This window comes from Panulirus ornatus, chromosome 67, assembly GCF_036320965.1.
Source record: "Panulirus ornatus isolate Po-2019 chromosome 67, ASM3632096v1, whole genome shotgun sequence".
NCBI classification, from domain to species: domain Eukaryota; kingdom Metazoa; phylum Arthropoda; class Malacostraca; order Decapoda; family Palinuridae; genus Panulirus; species Panulirus ornatus.
The window spans coordinates 5,747,940-5,765,219 of NC_092290.1; the positions used below are offsets into that span (position 1 = coordinate 5,747,940).

General features: G+C 40.2%; 1 protein-coding gene across 2 annotated transcripts in view; it reads left to right on the forward strand.

Annotated features, from left to right (window-relative positions):
* The first annotated feature begins 3,814 nt into the window (after window positions 1-3,814).
* LOC139747113 (uncharacterized) overlaps window positions 3,815-17,280 on the forward strand; it is a 97,238-nt gene continuing 83,772 nt past the window's right edge. Inside the window, exons 1-5 of one of the 2 annotated variants that reach the window (XM_071658994.1) lie at window positions 3,815-3,922; window positions 8,804-8,903; window positions 12,798-13,361; window positions 15,451-15,711; window positions 15,914-16,024. In XM_071658994.1, coding sequence (XP_071515095.1) covers window positions 8,823-8,903; window positions 12,798-13,361; window positions 15,451-15,711; window positions 15,914-16,024 — 1,017 coding nt within the window. In that variant the 5' untranslated portion in view covers window positions 3,815-3,922; window positions 8,804-8,822. The other variant, XM_071658993.1, reaches the window with a different exon arrangement.

Here is a 17,280-nt window from a genome sequence, read left to right on the forward strand (position 1 = left end):
TCAAACTACGGCAAGGTCAAGTCCACCAGGAAGTACATATCCACAGGAATCGACACAGAGTGAATTATGACAATGGTAAGCTGAGTGCCGAGCGACCTTAAAACTCGTGTATGCCACGAACTGCCACCTTAAAGCCTACACTTGATAAACGTCTGACAGTGGGAGAAAAAAAAAAAATTCATGCCAAGCATGTAGTTCATCTGTAGCTCGTGCACATATTAATGCAGTAAATAATATGGTGTTAGAATATCAGGTCGGATAATCAGCACCTAAAATGTTATTTCCTTACGGCTAAAGTGGCAAAGAACGTATTTGTTTTCATGTTGGAGGACGGCCGTAGCAAGGTCTCAAGAGCTGTTACAGTAGGTTCTAGAACCCATTGAATTGATGATGGACCGTAAAGGATTACTGACCATGTGTCTTATAACAAGACCATACGTATATGGTAGTGTGGGGCTTATCTTCATGGTTGTACTTTAAACTGGCAAGTGTACTACAAGTAAACCTGACAGCATACAGTAAGAGCTTTTTTCATATAAATGAGCTCCTTGTGTTCGACTCTAATATTTGAGAAAACGAACATAACCTGTGAGTGCAATACTCAGAAAACAGTAGTGATTGTTTTTTAATACTACAACAGGCGTGTCCATAAGAGTTTAATGTTAGATTACGCCTTTCGCACATTTGTCAGGGTACTTGATGTCGAAAATTTTTTTTTATGAAAAGATTATGGTATTTCTCTTTTTTTTTTTGGATGAAAGGGTTAGTCTATAATCTATCCAATGTAATTACCTCGTTAGGCAACTGATGAAGGACCCTGTAAGACCACATACGACCGTTCAGGGACCCAGAGTAAGTAAACGCTTCTCTACAGGTTCATGTTCCACCTGCTCACCGTATTGGACATGGGGAGCCATGTCCACTAATTGCCTCTTCAGTACCCCTGCAGCAGCCCTCTGCATCAGATAAGCAATTGACGCCTTAAATCACAAGTGTGGTGCCCAAACATGAATCCGTCTTGTTTGTGTCCCCGGCCTCCGGGGCCTACATGGCTTCCCCCCCACGGGACTGAGTTCTGCCATGCCTACGTTAAGTAATCTCATTTGACTTTACCTTACCATTACTTCTGCATCGCCATTAGCATCTTGCCTATAAACTTCACTACGCTGTTGTTACTCATATTTCGGTTCTACTTTATGAGTGCTCACTAAAACTAAAGAACTTAACACTTAAGAGTCTTGCCCATAAGCTTCACTACGCTGTTGTTACTCATATTTCGGTTCTAGTGTTTCTACTTTATTAGTTCACTAATACTGTAAAACTTGAAACTTAAGAGCACCTGATAAATATCATATAAAACCCCTTCATAATTTTTTTTTTACATTACAGCAAATAGGTATGGGACTGTCCTTCAATTATTTCCATAAACAGAAGTGTACACGAAGTATTCATCTCGTGAATGGAAAAATATGTATGTTTGACTCCATCACGTATTCCTATAATACCATGGTGATGTACTTTAGCGACTAGAACTTTCAGCAGTGCATAGCCAGCACTAATGGCCCTACTTATTGCATGTATTTTCTTTTCTTTTGAACCTTTGACCCAAAGTCAACAGCGCTCTTTGATTCCCTAACAATGTATCTTCATAATATCCTGGGGAGAGTAGTGTACGGAGGGGCGGAATACCTGGTTACTATCGAGCATCCCAAAGCTTCGTTTCACAAGGCCCTGATGATAATCACTGCACGAAACTGAAATCATTTTTAGATTCATCTCAAATTGCAGCGGAGACCTTGACCTTTGACCTTTTGACCCTCAGATCAATAGCGCTTTTTGTCATCTCCGAGCGACCTTCATTGCCACATGTGAACATTAATCGGATGGTAGGATTTACAGGTATCCTGTGGAGCCTTCACTGTGAACAGTCGAACGGACAGACGGACGAAAAAGCTGATTACTATATATGGTGCTCGAAAATTTCATTTTATGCGACCCTGTTGATAAACATTGCGTTGAAATAATCTCTGAAATCGCCTCATCGTGAAGTGACTTGGACTTTTGAACTCTTGACAGCTAAATTGTGGACGGACTGGCGGATATGCTTATTATTTCCATGAGGCTTTTTTTTTTTTTTTGAGAGAGAGAGAACCCTAATTGAGGATTACTGTAATCAAGCATTGTCTTTACTATCGCATCGCGCTACAGCCTATCGTAATATGGTGGTTGTGTCCATTGGTATTATACCTGCCCCCTGTCAAGCTGCAAAATGTGGTCAAACATCATTTATATTTTGTAATGACAACCATGAAAGTAACTCGTAAACCTTACTTGAAAAGTGCGATGAACAAATCTGATATGAATTAGTTACTTTTCACACTCCATTCAGTATACTGTTACTTTTCACACTCCATTTGGTACATCTTGTAATATACGTATTAGTGTCCGCATTATTCACAAGGAACTGATTACCTGTACTGACAAAAGGCAACTGATCTCACGATAAGCCTGGAAAAGAGAAGACTGTATCTTAAATTGAGACCGACATCAGATCGCGGCGGCCATATTGGAAGTACAACATGGGCAGAGAAGGCTGTATACCTCAGTACTACGAGAAAATCATTACAATTTATTGTAGTTTCATGAAGAAAATATACTTACGTCGTCTCTAGATGATTAATGAGCTTCTGCTGTTGCTTTGCATGTGATTAAAACTAAATACACATGAGAAAAGTGAAAATAAAAGTGTCATAGCTTGGCTAGAAATGAGTCAGCTCCCTTACGCTGACCCACTCCAGGAAAGTCATGCTTCTCCAGGAAGGTGACCTTATTAGTGAAAATAAGATGTCAGGAAGGCTAATAAGTCAGATGGGAAGGCTTCAGAGTAAGAAGTTCGACGCAGGACGCCAGTGGGAACTAGACAATGACAACCTACCTTTCTTAAATCAGTACTGTTTAGAGATAATGAAATGTGGAATCGTTGAAATCGAGTAGCCAAATCGAATTACACAGTTCATAGATAATACTACGCATGAGAAATGACATAAAGTACAACCAAAATTTTGCCAATTCTGCTTTCAAAATACGACGTAGAGATATTTGTGCAGTAATGGATATATTTAGGTAGAAAAGTTGAGAAGTCAGCACAAAACAATTCTTATAGGGAAACTTACCTGCAAAAATGTTCTCTAGGATCTGCCGTTAGGAAGACGAAGCCTCATCTTCATTGTCACTCCTAACTTAGCCTTGATTCTTGACATTCTTTTCCTTCCTGCAACAACCATATGTAACGCACTGAATATATTACTTCCTGATAGTTGATGTCTTGCTCTAAACCTTTCCTTAGCTCGTGCAGTTTATCCAGAGTCGCGGTGTTCCCTCCAATATGGCGCCAATCAAAATCCGCGGGCTTCAAAATCCACAAGTTATAAAAAATGAGTTGATGAATTTGATTTTTTTTCTTTTTTATGTAACTCTTACTGGTTTATTAAAAGGTATTATTCCGTTCTGCAATTATTCAGCCATGAATACTCATAATTCAAGTATTCGTGTCAAAATTTCTCTTAATTCTGATCTGATTATTTAACATTTCCTTATTAACAAGTCTTTTATATAATCATACTTAAATATTTAGTACAGATATCATATTCTTAGCAATCGATATTGTTTGTAGCTTTTCATGTACAACCTCAGAAATGTATAACTCTGCTTCTAGAGTTTTATGCAGAAAAATTCTTGTAATATATAAGAGAAGAATTAATGTGCAAAACTGAAACCGACATCAAATGTATTCATTTTTATAGGTTACGTCCCTCAAAAAGCCGCCGTCCGCCATTGAACCCGAACGCTCGAAGGATGTCCTTTGTTTCTTTATCGTTACCTTTAGGTTGAGAAGATATTTTTCACTTAGTAGACTGAACAGGTATGTGTTTTTTGTTGACATCTTCAAGCACGCGGCACTGGCATTTTCCACCGTTGCTTGACAATGGCCAGGTCATTAAGGTGACCCATGAGCGGTAGTCTATCCTGTGGGGGTAGCAGAGCGCAGGCTTGGATCGACGCGACGCCATCGAAGCTGATCTACGTGGGATGAACGTGTTAGTCCAGGATTTATATAAATTTTGCCCAGTCAGGTACATGTATAGCACCGTTACTCCATTCCATTTATAAGAGGATTGTTTTCAGGTTTAAGTTTAGGACGTGTGCGTGACGGTAGTGTACTTAGTGCTTGGGGAGAGGTAGGAGGGACGCGACTGGGGTGGGCCAACAAAGCATAGGAGTGGCCATTTTCCAGTCTGTGGTCCTTGGCCTTTGGTCCATCCCGGGAACACCTGTATTCATCTACATGCAGTGTGCTTTTTCATTGATGCTGTTATATCTATTGTTAGATTTTATATCAATTATGTGTTCTTAAGATGTTTTATGATTAAGGTATGTTTATAACGAACTCACTGACAATTGTACAAATAGTATACAAAAGTATAGGTTTTGCCGACAAGTATGCCATGTCGGCACAAGTGGATCAAGTTGTATTTAGCTGATAGGATTATTATTGGATTGTTCGTATCTCTCGTTTCATGATTTCGAGCAATTGCCTGTCAAGGGTGTGCTCAGGTCGGCAAGTGTTGTCTCCTCGTTTGGTAGTTCAGGTCGCTTAGTTTGCCTTACAGCCCTACACTTTCATTGCATTCTAAGATTAGTGTGGGTAACAGCACATTTAAGATTGAGTTACAGTATTATTTATACTCTGAAGTGGTATACGGGTAGTGATAGAATAAGCATAAGTTTCTTGCGAAAACCTCACATAGGAACACAAAATCACTAATATTTAGTATTATTAATGAAATATACCAGATGTCATCATTATTTTGCCACATCGGTTGTACTTTACTGATAATTTTATGGAAATTTACCAGTGTAGCTACATAGTGAAACTAGCAGTAGTATATGTAGCTTAGTATTAAGAGAATAGAGCTAAAGTTTTAAGATTTGGTTTGGATTTCAATGTAGTATATGTTATTAGATTGTGGCGTTAGTCTATCTGTATCTCTCATGCCCATTCCCTCAGGGAACTCTCATCAAGGGTTGGCCATGGCAAAAGAGTCTCCACTTATTCCTGTCCATACATGCCTCCCTGGCATACACCATTCCACGCATTCTTCCTCTGTTTCTCTCCCTCCAGTGTTCTTCTGCTCTATTTGCCCTTGTCACAGGTGGTCCTCTGCTGACACCACTCCCTTTGATTGTACTATCATACACTCTCCTTGTATACAATACTCCCAGTTAATATTCTTTCCACATGCCCAAACCATCTCAAAGTATTATGTTGCACCCATTCTACCTTTCCACAACTCAATCCCTCTGCATTCTTTGTCATACCACATCTCTCATACACCCTTTTGTTTCATTCTTTATTTCATCTAGTCACACCACACGCTCTTCTCAAATAGCTCATTTCCACAGCCTGGATTTCTGACCTCTGTGCCTCATTCCATGTCCACGTTTCAGCTGCTTAGGCTAGGGTTGGGAGGACTATGCAGTCCCTTAATCCTCTCTTTGCTTCCATACTTACACTTCTACCCTTCATTATTCTGTTAAGGGACCCAGTGACTCTTCTGCCCTGTACTGCTCTCTCCCCTATCTCCCCTTCCATATCACCACACTTACCCGAGACAGCTCTCAGATACTTAAATTCCTTCACTTCATCCAGTCTCCCCCCCCCCCCCCCCCACCTTCCCAAATAACCACAGCTTAGTACACTTTCTCCTCTCACTCTATATGGTTTTACAAAATCCATACTTTCACTCCATTTCCTTTCATACACCATGACTTTACTTTTATTTGCATGTACCTTTTTATCTCCTATGCTTACACACTTCATAAAACACAACCTTCTGCAGCTCCACTTCACTTTCTGCAAACAACACAGTATCATCCGCACACAGGTTTGCCACTTGCCACCATATCTCTGCCACACTCCATCTCTGCTCCCCTTTTCCCTAGTTTTGCTTTCATTTCTCTTATCACTCCATCCATATACATGTATTCAAATTTCTAAAAGGGGAAACGGAAGGAGTCATGTGGGGAGTGCTCATTCTCCTCGAAGGCTCAGATTGGAGTGTCTATATGTGTGTGGGTGTAACCAAGGTGAGAAAAATGGAGAGAGATAGTATGTTTGTGGAAAGGAACCTGGATGTTTTTGCTTTGAGTGAAACGAAGCTCAAGAGTGAAAGGGAAGAGTGGTTTGGGAATGTCTTGGGAGTAGTGTCGGGTTAGTGAGCAGACAAGAGCGAAGGAAGGAGTAGCACTCCTCCTGAAACAGGAGTAGTGGGAATATGTGATAGTGTAAGAAGGTAAACTTTAGATTGATATGGGTAAAACTGAAAGTGGATGGAGAGAGATGGGAGATTATTGGTGCCTATGCACCTGGTCATGAGAAGAAAGATTATGGGAGGCAAGTGTTTTAGCAGCAGCTGAGTGAGTGTGTTAGCAGCTTTGATGCACGATGCTCCTGCTTTGGCATTCATTCTTCTTAATGGTATTGCTTCGGGATATCTCATGGCCGTATCAATGATATTTAGAATTTAACAGTTGCCAGATGAGGTTCTTGGCAAGGGGCCCACAATGTCAACTATAACATGGCCAAATAGAGCTTCAAATGGGGGAATAGGAATCAAGGAAGCTGCCTTAAGCTTCTGATTATGACATGTCTTCACATACTGAGCAACATCCTGGTGGACACCAGGCCAATGTGCATTTTGCCACAGTCGGTCCAAGGTCTTTCTTACCCCTAAGTGACCAGCGAAGCTTGAGCCATGTGCAAGCTTCAAAGTCTTCCTTCTGTAGGGACATGGCACTACGACCTGGTGGACTGCGTGCCACTCTTTGTTTTCCTCTACAAGACACTGGACACCATTTCCTTATTAGCAACCTATCCCAAAGATAATAACCCAGGCAATTCAAAGTTTCTCAAATTCTGGTTTGGTCCCTGTAATCTCTTCAGATTCTGCCAAGACAAATCATCAGACTCTCCCACTAACATTTGCTCATAGTCCAGACCAGCAAAGAAGGTATCACCGGCTCCACCTCACTGGTCTCATTCTCAGAGACTGGTTGCAGTCTCTCTGTCTCAACCTCTATCCTCTCCAGCCCACAGCTTGCCTTTCTAGCTGATATGGACCAGGTAACTGCTGGCAGGTGCTGGCAACACTACCACCACATATGCTAGAAAACCTTTTCCTGTCTTGTTCAGGTTTTGATGCTGAAGTACATGTCCATAAAGTCACTCTCCGCTTGATTTGAAGACATATCAGCATTGTTAAATAATTCGGAATCATCTTCCTGGTTCTTCTCAATCTAGTCAAAAGCTGCTCAGTTCCCTTCATAGAAAACTTTAAAAATGTATCCTCATTGGCTTATCTGGATCATCACTGACTGTGGGAGGTAATTATGCATTGTCACTGTAGCCACCACCAATGCTTTGCACTGCTTGGAGTTAAGTCGTTTCCAGCTCTCATACACATTCATCTGAGTTTGGAACATTTCGCCCTTAACATCATCAGTATGCAGAAAAGATTCTGAAATTCTTATTAGTTTTAGCTAAGAATTTGCAGTTGTAAATTACTGGTATCTTTTAGTTTTGCAGGTTGCTGGGAAAGTATAAGTGGTGTAGTAAGGATGATCCATTGCCTTTTGTTTTATGGGGGCAGAAAGAACACCTGGTGCATTATGTGAGATGAGATAGTAGCACTGTACTGAAAGAGAAAGGTAGTTGCAGCATAATGTCCACTTGAATGGTATAGGACTGGAAATTGTGGATGAGTTTGAGTAGGTGGGAGTGAAGTTTAATGAGGCTGGTAATGGGAAAGTTGAAAGTAGAATCTTGTAAGGGAGAAAAATTGAGGTGTGTTGAAGGACTTGACAGATAGGAAGAATTTACATTCGTTTTAAAGAAAACATTTATGGAAGAATACTTATCTCTGGTGTATGGATGTGGAACCTTAACTTTTATGGATCAAATAAGGCAGTAAAACAGATTATCCCATACAATAGTCAAGCCCTCACAGGATATCTAAAACCTGCTCTGGATATCATATGAGGATCCAGTCTTCATTTGAATGGCAAGCTGTTTGATTCCGCTACTTATCCATTGGTGTCACCAGCAGCCTACCACCATAGCTAGAGAGAGCGATTGTCATGAGCCTTTGTCATCATATTGCCCATCTTCCCCTGTAGCTTATCAGGGAATTTATATTGAAGGAATCTAGGTGTACCATGGGTTGATTTTGATGTTGGTCAGATCACTGAATGGGAGTTAGAAGCATTTACTGGAGAAAAGGCTTCATGCTTTTATACATTATGGTTCCATCTTACATTTAACTTGATGAACAATTTTTTTGATGAATCATGTAGCTTGGGGGTGTTACGAGACAACACTTGCTTGTGGTAATTTCACTGAAATGGAAGAGTCACTCCAGCTTGGTTGTATCATCATACGTCGAAGAACATTTCGCTACAAAGGAAGCTGAAATTTTTTTGATTCTGAAAGTTGATTAACCTTAAAGCAGCAGGAAATCCTTCAGTAAAAGGGTACTGGGGTTAATGGTATGGTAGTATTAGTTCATATAACATGGATGATTGTTATAGTTTGATGGGTTTTATAGCTTGGGTGAAATGATAATGAAAGAAGACTGCAATATGTCTTAAAGTTTTATCACATTTGTAAAGATATTTCTGATGTGAACTTCTCAAGATAAATGTGAACATGACATTTCTGTTACTAACTCCATGTTGTCTTTTACAGATGAGAAAATTGTGCCAAGATGGGGGATGGAATGTTATCATTGTATTGGAACAATCACAGAGCAACATTTTGCCACATATTGTCGACACTCAGGGAAAAGGTAAGAGGTGCAACATGTTCATAACTTTCGTGCAGGTTTAATCAGTCACCTTAACAATTTGAAATGTACAGTTTTGGGAATGTTTGTGTTTGGCAATTTATAAGCTTTAAACAGTTTAAGTTCATTGGTCATGTTTTAAGATTTAGTGAACAAGGTGGTTTTGGGTAAGGAAAATGTTATAGATACTTTCTTTTTTTGTCAGTTTCCTTGTGCTACCTTGCTAATGCAGGAGACAGCGACTAAGTATATTAGAAAATATTTATATATTTATTTATATATATTTCCAGCACATCCACCCTCCACACAACCCTATCTATAGCCTATGCCTTGCAACCATATAACATTGTTGGATCCACTATTCCTTTAAACATACCCATTTTTGCTCTCCAAGATAACGTTTTCGCCTTCTGCACATTCTTCAATACTCCCAGAATCTTCGCCCCCGTCCCCTGCCCTGTGAAATGCTTGAGGACAATATGTGGTGTGAGGTGGTTTAATTGAGTAAGCAATGAAAGGGTAAGAGAGATGTGTGGTAATAAAAGGAGTGTGGTTGAGAGAGCAGAAGAGGGTGTATTGAAATGGTTTGGTCAGATGGAGAGAATGAGTGAGGAAAGATTGACAAAGAGGATATGTGTGTCAGAGGTGGAGGGAACAAGAAGTGGGAGACCAAATTGGAGGTGGAATGATGGAGTGAAGATTTTGAGCGATTGGGGCCTGTACATACAGGAGAGTGAAAGGTGTACAAGGAATAGAGTGAATTTGAACGATGTGGTATGCCAGGGTGAATGTGCTGTCAGTGGATTAAACCAGGACATGTGAAGCATCTGGGGTAAACCATGGAAAGTTTTGTGGGGCCACCCTCCTCTGCACAACCCTATCTATACCCCATGCCTCGCAACCATATAACATTGTTAACCACTATTCCCTCAAACATACCCATTTTTGCTCTCTGAGATAACGTTCTCACCTTCCACACATTCTTCAATGCTCCTAGAACCTTCGCCACCTCCCCCACCCTGTGACTTACTTCCGCTTCCATGGTTCCATCCACTGCTAAATCCACTCCCAGATATCTAAAACACTTCACCTCCTCCAGTTTTTCTCCATTCAAACTTACCTCCCAATTAACTTGTCCCTCAACTCTACTGAACCTAATATCCTTGCTCTTATTCACATTTACTCTCAGCTCTCGTCTTTCACACACTTTGCCAAACTCAGTCACTATTTTCTGCAGTTTCTCACCTGAATCAGCCACCAGTGCTGTATCATCAGTGAACAACAACTGACTCACTTTCCAAGCCCTCTCATCCACAACAAACTGCTTCCTTGCCCCTCTCCAAAACTCTTTCATTTACCTCCCTAACCACCCCATCCATAAACAGATTGAACAACCATGGAGACATCAGGCACCCGTGTCGCTAACTGACATTCACTGTGAACCAATCACTTTCCTCTCTTCCTACATGTACACATGCCTTACATGCATGGTAAAATCTTTTCACGGCTTCTAGCAACTTACCTCCCACACCATATACTCTTAATACCTTCCACAAAGCATCTCTATCCACCCTATCATACGCCATCCAGATCCATAAATGTTACATACAAATCCATATGTTTTTCTAAGTATTTCTCACATACATCCTTCAAAGCAAACACCTGATCCACACATCTACCACAGCTCTTCCCCAGTCTGGTGCTGTGCACATTCCTTTATTGTCTCAATCAGTACCCTCCCATATGATTTCCCTGAAATACTCAACAAATATATACCTCTGTAATTTGAACACTCACCTTTATCCCCTTTACCTTTGTACAATGTCACTATGCATGCATTCTGCCAATCCTCAGGCACTTCACCATGATCTATTCATACATTGAATACCCTTACAAACCAATGAACAACAGTCACCCCCTTTTTAATGTATTCCACTGCAGTACCATCCAAACCTGCTGCCTTTGCGGCTTTCATCTTCTGCAAAGCTTTCACTACCTCTTTTCTGTTTACCAAACCATTCTCCCTAACCCTCTCACTTCGCACACCACCCCTACCAAAACACCCAATATCTGCCACTCTGTCATCAGACATATTCAACAAATCTTCAAAATATTCACTCCATTTCCTTCCCACTACATCATTACTTGCTGTTACTTCCCCATTAACCCTCTTCACTGATGTTCCCATTTGTTATCTTGTCTTAAGCACTTTATTTACCTCCCTCCAAAACATCTTTCTATTATCCTTAAAATTTGATGATACTCTCTCACGCTAACTCTCATTTGCCCTCTTTTTAACCTCTTGTACCTTTCTCTTGACCTCCTGGTGCTTTCTTTCATACATCTCTCAGTCCTTTGCAGTACTTCCCTGCAAAAATTGTCCAAATGCTTCTCTCTTCTCTTTCACTAACACTCTCACTTCATCCCACCATTCACTACCTTTTCTAATCTGCCCACCTCCCACCTTTCTCATGCCACATTCATCTTTTGCACAAGCCATCGCTACTTTCCTAAACACATCCCATTCCTCCCCCACTCCCCTTACGTCATTTGCTCTCACCTTTCCATTCTGCGCTCATTCTCTCCTGGTACTTCCTCGCACGTCTCCTTTCCAAGCTCACTTACTCTCACCACTCTCTTCTTTTCTGAAAACCTCTATAAATCTTCACCTTTGCCTTCACAAGATAGTGATCAGACATCCCTCCAGCTGCTGGGAATATATATGTAGTTAGCAAGTGTAAATGTAGTAAAGACTTTTAGAACAGCACTTTGGGAACTTCTTTAATGGTGTGCTTAGAAGGATTTACATTTTGAGAGCTCTTATGATGAAAGAAGTGCTTGTATGAGAGTGAGTAGGGTGAAAATAATTTGAATTCATAAAGTCTCTAATGATTGTACAGATGGAGCATTATGAGACAGGATAGGTTGGCTGAGACTGTTTTATGACAGTGAACCATGTTGAAAGAGAATAGAAATTGCCCCAGTACTTGCTTGCTGTTTGCTGAATCAGAGTTAGGTTGGTGTGATAATGTGTTGAAGAAGGTATTATAGTAAGATGTAAGTGGGCAAAATTTTGGTTGTTGAAAGAGGTCCGTTACTATGAAGTATGTTTGAATGTGGAAGAATTAAAAGTTGCATTGCAAATGAAGTATTTTGGTTTGTGATCATCAGAAATGTGATAATGGGCAAACTAATGGTAAATAGCGGTACTTTCAGCTGAACTTAAAATTGGTGAATCAAAATAAGTTCCTGCCCTGATTTATGAATATAAAATCTTAGTTTTTCTTGGCCGGGATAAGTAAAAAAGAAAAGGTAGTAGAGATGGATTACTTGTATAGTGTAGTTTGAATTACCAGAACAAGTCAAGACTGAGGACATGAGGTGGCTATTTCATGTGAAGAAGTTGTGGGACAGGAGGTGGCTATTTCATGTGAAGAAGTTGTGGGACAGGAGGTGGCTATTTCATGTGAAGAAATTGTTTGAAAGGTGTATGGAGAAAAGTTTTAAGATGTCGACTGATTGTACTTTGAGTTGGTTGGTGAAAGAAATATGTTTGCCAGTATATGCTTTAAGTGAATGGATCAGGACATGAGGTAGTTCATATGCATATGAAGAAGTTGATGAGTTTTTTTTTCTTCTTTTTAAGGTGGTGGTAGGAGTGGATACTTGTCTTACTTGACAAACTAGTATGTTTCTTGTGTTCCTATTCCTGAGACATGTTAGTAGCCAGAATTCAAATAAAAAAGTTTATGGTATGATTCGCAGTATTGCATTAAAGGATGTGTTCCCAAATTTTATGAAAAGCAAGTTTGTTCAGTTTGTGTTTTTTATTGGAAATTTATTTCCCAATGAGAAATCCCATTTACTGTCTAAGGTTGATATTTCTTTTTCTTCCAGGAGCGGTATACTGATGCAACCCTGGCGTGTGATGGCAAATTTTACCCTGTACATAAGTTGGTGCTATCAACATGTAGTGAATATTTTGAGAATATGTTTGAGCACACACCATGTAAACACCCAGTTATAGTACTGAAGGACATTAAACCTGATGAACTTGAGGCATTACTTAGTTACATGTATGCTGGTGTAGTTAGTGTGGCGCAAAATGACCTTGCCAGACTCATCAAAGCAGCAGAAATGCTGCAGATTAAAGGTTTGGCTGTACCTGATGAACCACCTCCAGTAGATGAAAGTAGAAGAGCTGCACCAGCAAGGAGTGGAAGGGAAGAAAGGTCAAGTCCGCAGCCAAAGAGAAGACGGCGAGAAGAAAATGGTACTCCTTCTCAGGGTGGTTCACAACCCTCAAGCAGCCCTCCCTCCTCACCTAGAGCTTCACCATACCAGCCAGAGAGTGAACAGTCTCAGGCACGTTCAAGAACGCATAGTGAAGGTCAGCGAACGGACAGAATGGAACCTACTGATCACACTGCTTCACAAGAGTCTCAGGCATCAGATGTGAAGGTTTGTTAGCATTTCTTGGATTGGAAATGGTACATATATATATCTTTCTAACTATTTGCCATTTCCCTCATTAGCGAGGTAGCGTTAAGAACAGAGGACTGGGCCTTTCAGGGAATATCCTCACCTGGCCCCCTTCTCTGTTCCTTCTTTTGTTAAAGAAATTATATGAAAAATACTTGGAGAAACAAGGATTTGCATGTGACTCAAGAGGGTCAGCTTGAGGATTGGTGGAATACCTGTTCACATCACAGTTATGTTTGTTGAGTTTACCTGTCAAGAATTATGGGAGAATGGTAATTGTTTGGGTGGTGGCATGCACTGAGCATCAGATTAGTAAGGAATAGTGTATATTAAGGGATAGTAGAGGATGGATGGATGAGATTGTGCAAGGCTGGTTTAAGATGAAGTGTGGCAGGGCGATGAGTGGCTGGTATTGTAGTTAAATTTCTCTAGAAAGTTGGCCTTGTTGTTGATGGGTTAGAATTTTAATGTATGATTGACAATTATGAAGCCCCTGAGGATTTGCAGATAGTGCCATTACATGAAGGCAAGGGGGAACTGAAATGAATGTGTAAACTGTTTTGGTACAAGTTTGTTTGACTGTACCTTGAAAGTTGTATGGGAGAAAGTTGATTGAGAGGGCGATGGCTCTGGTGTTTGCTTTGAATAGTCTGTTTGTGGTATTCCCAGTAAAACTGGAGGATATATACATGGCTCATGATGAGATGCCTGAGGACTGGAAAAATGTCTACATCTCCTTTTTTAAAGGCAGGGGAGACAAAGGCAGATGTTCAAATTACAGATAGCTTGAGATTTGAGCAAGTGAGGCCTTTTTGTCATTTGTCTATCTATCTATTCTATCTGTATTTCTGACGCTTGTTTCCAGCTGGAATTCCCTCAATGGGGTGGCCACGGCAGTAGAATTTCCATAGCTAGGGGACTCCAGTGCCACTTCTCACCCTTTGTTGCTTCACCCTTAACAGGCCACTGGCAGAGGGCAACTCAAGGGCAGTGTTTGCTGAGGCTCTTACTACCTGATACTTCATCTGTTCCTGGCACATAATCTAAACACAGAAAACAATGAACAAATATGAAAAAAAAAAGTTTTGTTGAGTTTGTCTGCTAAGTTGTATGGCAGAGTGGTGTTTGAGAGGGTTTTAGTGTGTCTGCTAAGTTGTATGGGAGAGTGGTGTTTGAGAGGGTGGTGACGTACTGAGCATCAGATTGGGAAGGAACAAAGCGGCTTCAGGGGTGGTAGGTGTTTAAAAAGAGAAAACTTTGTGCAAGATGAAGTGAGGCAGGTTGGCTGGAGTGGATGGGTTTCCTGTTGAATATCACCGAGATAAGGGTTTTTTCATCCTTCAAAATGTTAAATTTCTTGATGGATAATTGAAATCTTTATCTGATTTAGATAACTGTCTTCTATGGTTTTTAAAGATTGTGAATGCCAATGATTAAAATTGCATATTTTTATCAGTTGAAAAAACTTTTGCTGGATTATTTATATACTATTATTTTTTGATGGATTAATGCCTTTTTCTGCGAATTGGCTAGAAAATTGATTATCCAATATTAGGGTTATAGATAGGAGTGTTTGAACCTTGGCTGAACTTTAGCATTAGATATCCATACAATTGAGTGCTAGTTTTTAAGATTAGACATGTTAGAAGTTGTACCTTTATACTAATGAATGTGAGGCTCTTGTGATAATTCATGTATCATTTGAGAAACTTGTTCAGTGCAAGTGTGTATGATGCAAGTTTGTGGTGCAGTGAAGATTGGTTTTGTTCAGTTATGTAAGGTGAATGATCATTGTATCAGGATTGCATTAATTATGATGTTGGGTTGGTTGTGTATCAGGGTAATAAGTGCAACGTCTTTTACTCTGAACTTACCAGTCAAAACTGAAGATATCTGTAATTGAGTTTAGGCATTATATAGTTACTTTGGCCTTGATAAATGAGACTAGATAAAAGGAGATAGGTACTTTTCATATTGGACTCTTTAAATCTCACTGATGGTCAGTGCATTAAATTACATTTTAGTTGTACAATATGATGTTGCTTTATATTCCCTAATTTTTCTTCAGATCATGGTTGATGAATCTCTAGTCAAAGAAGAGATGGTTGAAACAATAGACAACAGTCAGTCAGAGGCGATGGATACAGGAATGCAATTTGGTCCTGTGAGCAGTGATACTGGCACTGGTTTGGATGGTTCTGGAGGTGGTGATGAACATTCCACTCAAATCTTAACGAACAAGTTTGACCAACCAGTCATTCCTGGGCAGGCACAACCCCTTGCTGATGCAGTTGCAGAAGCACTAGCTGGGCCTTCAGGAATGCAAGGGGTAAGAGATGTCAAAGTATAGACTTTATGATATTGGTTGGAAATAGTGTTGAAAATGTTCAGTTTCCTATTTTGAAAAGAGAAAGACATTCTCAGCAAGATTTTGAGTTATGTATCTCAGGAGATCCTGTTTTCATTGTCATTTTTCATACAATTTAGAAATCAATTTTTGAAGTAAATTTCAATTTACCCAATTTCCACAGTGGCTTGGTGGAAGTGATATGTCTGGGGGATTCTCAGCAGAAAATTATGGTGGTGAAGGAAGCCAGGAGGTTCACCCCGCCCAAACAAGTGGTCCTCATGCGCAACAGCGGGTGAGTGTTGCATTTAGAGCTTACAGAAAAGGAGCCATGTGTAGGATTGTTCTAGTATATGCAAGTATTGTAATCAAAATAATGACTGGTTTTGAATACCCCAGTTATAGGCCACATGAATGACAATAATGACAGATAAACTTGTGCTTTTATGATTCAGAGAAATTTGATGCTTAATCCAGTCTGGGTTGCTCAGCTTTGAATGAAGAAATTGGCTTGTCTCAAGTTAATGGATAGAATATTGTTATGCATATGGATTGGCTTGGAGATTTCTATTCGTATTTACTTCCAAATTACTAATACTTTTTCGGTAGGCCATTTTAACATTTGGTTTTGTTGCTGCCATTACCTCGTATCTATTAATTTTCTGTTTTTCATGCTACTTCGCACTTGCGGGGAATGGCAAATTTTTATGAATCCTTGCTTTTGGGGGATGATATATATATCTTTGTGTTCATTTATTTATTGTACTTGATCGCCATTTCCCATGTCAGTGAGGTAGCACTAGGAAACAGCCGAAGAAGAACACACACACACACACACAAACGCATATATATATATATATATATATATATATATATATATATTTTTTTTTTTTTTTTTTTTTTTTTTATACTTTGTCGCTGTCTCCCGCGTTTGCGAGGTAGCGCGAGGAAACAGACGAAAGAAATGGCCCAACCCCCATACACACGTACATACACACGTCCACACACGCAAATATACATACCTACACAGCTTTCCATGGTTTACCCCAGACGCTTCACATGCCTTGATTCAATCCACTGACAGCACGTCAACCCCTGTATACCACATCGCTCCAATTCACTCTATTCCTTGCCCTCCTTTCACCCTCCTGCATGTTCAGGCCCCGATCACACAAAATCTTTTTCACTCCATCTTTCCACCTCCAATTTGGTCTCCCTCTTCTCCTCGTTCCCTCCACCTCCGACACATATATCCTCTTGGTCAATCTTTCCTCACTCATTCTCTCCATGTGCCCAAACCATTTCAAAACACCCTCTTCTGCTCTCTCAACCACGCTCTTTTTATTTCCACACATCTCTCTTACCCTTACGTTACTTACTCGATCAAACCACCTCACACCACACATTGTCCTCAAACATCTCATTTCCAGCACATCCATCCTCCTGCGCACAACTCTATCCATAGCCCACGCCTCGCAACCATACAACATTGTTGGAACCACTATATATATATATTTTTTGCTTTGTCGCTGTCTCCCGCGTTTGCGAGGT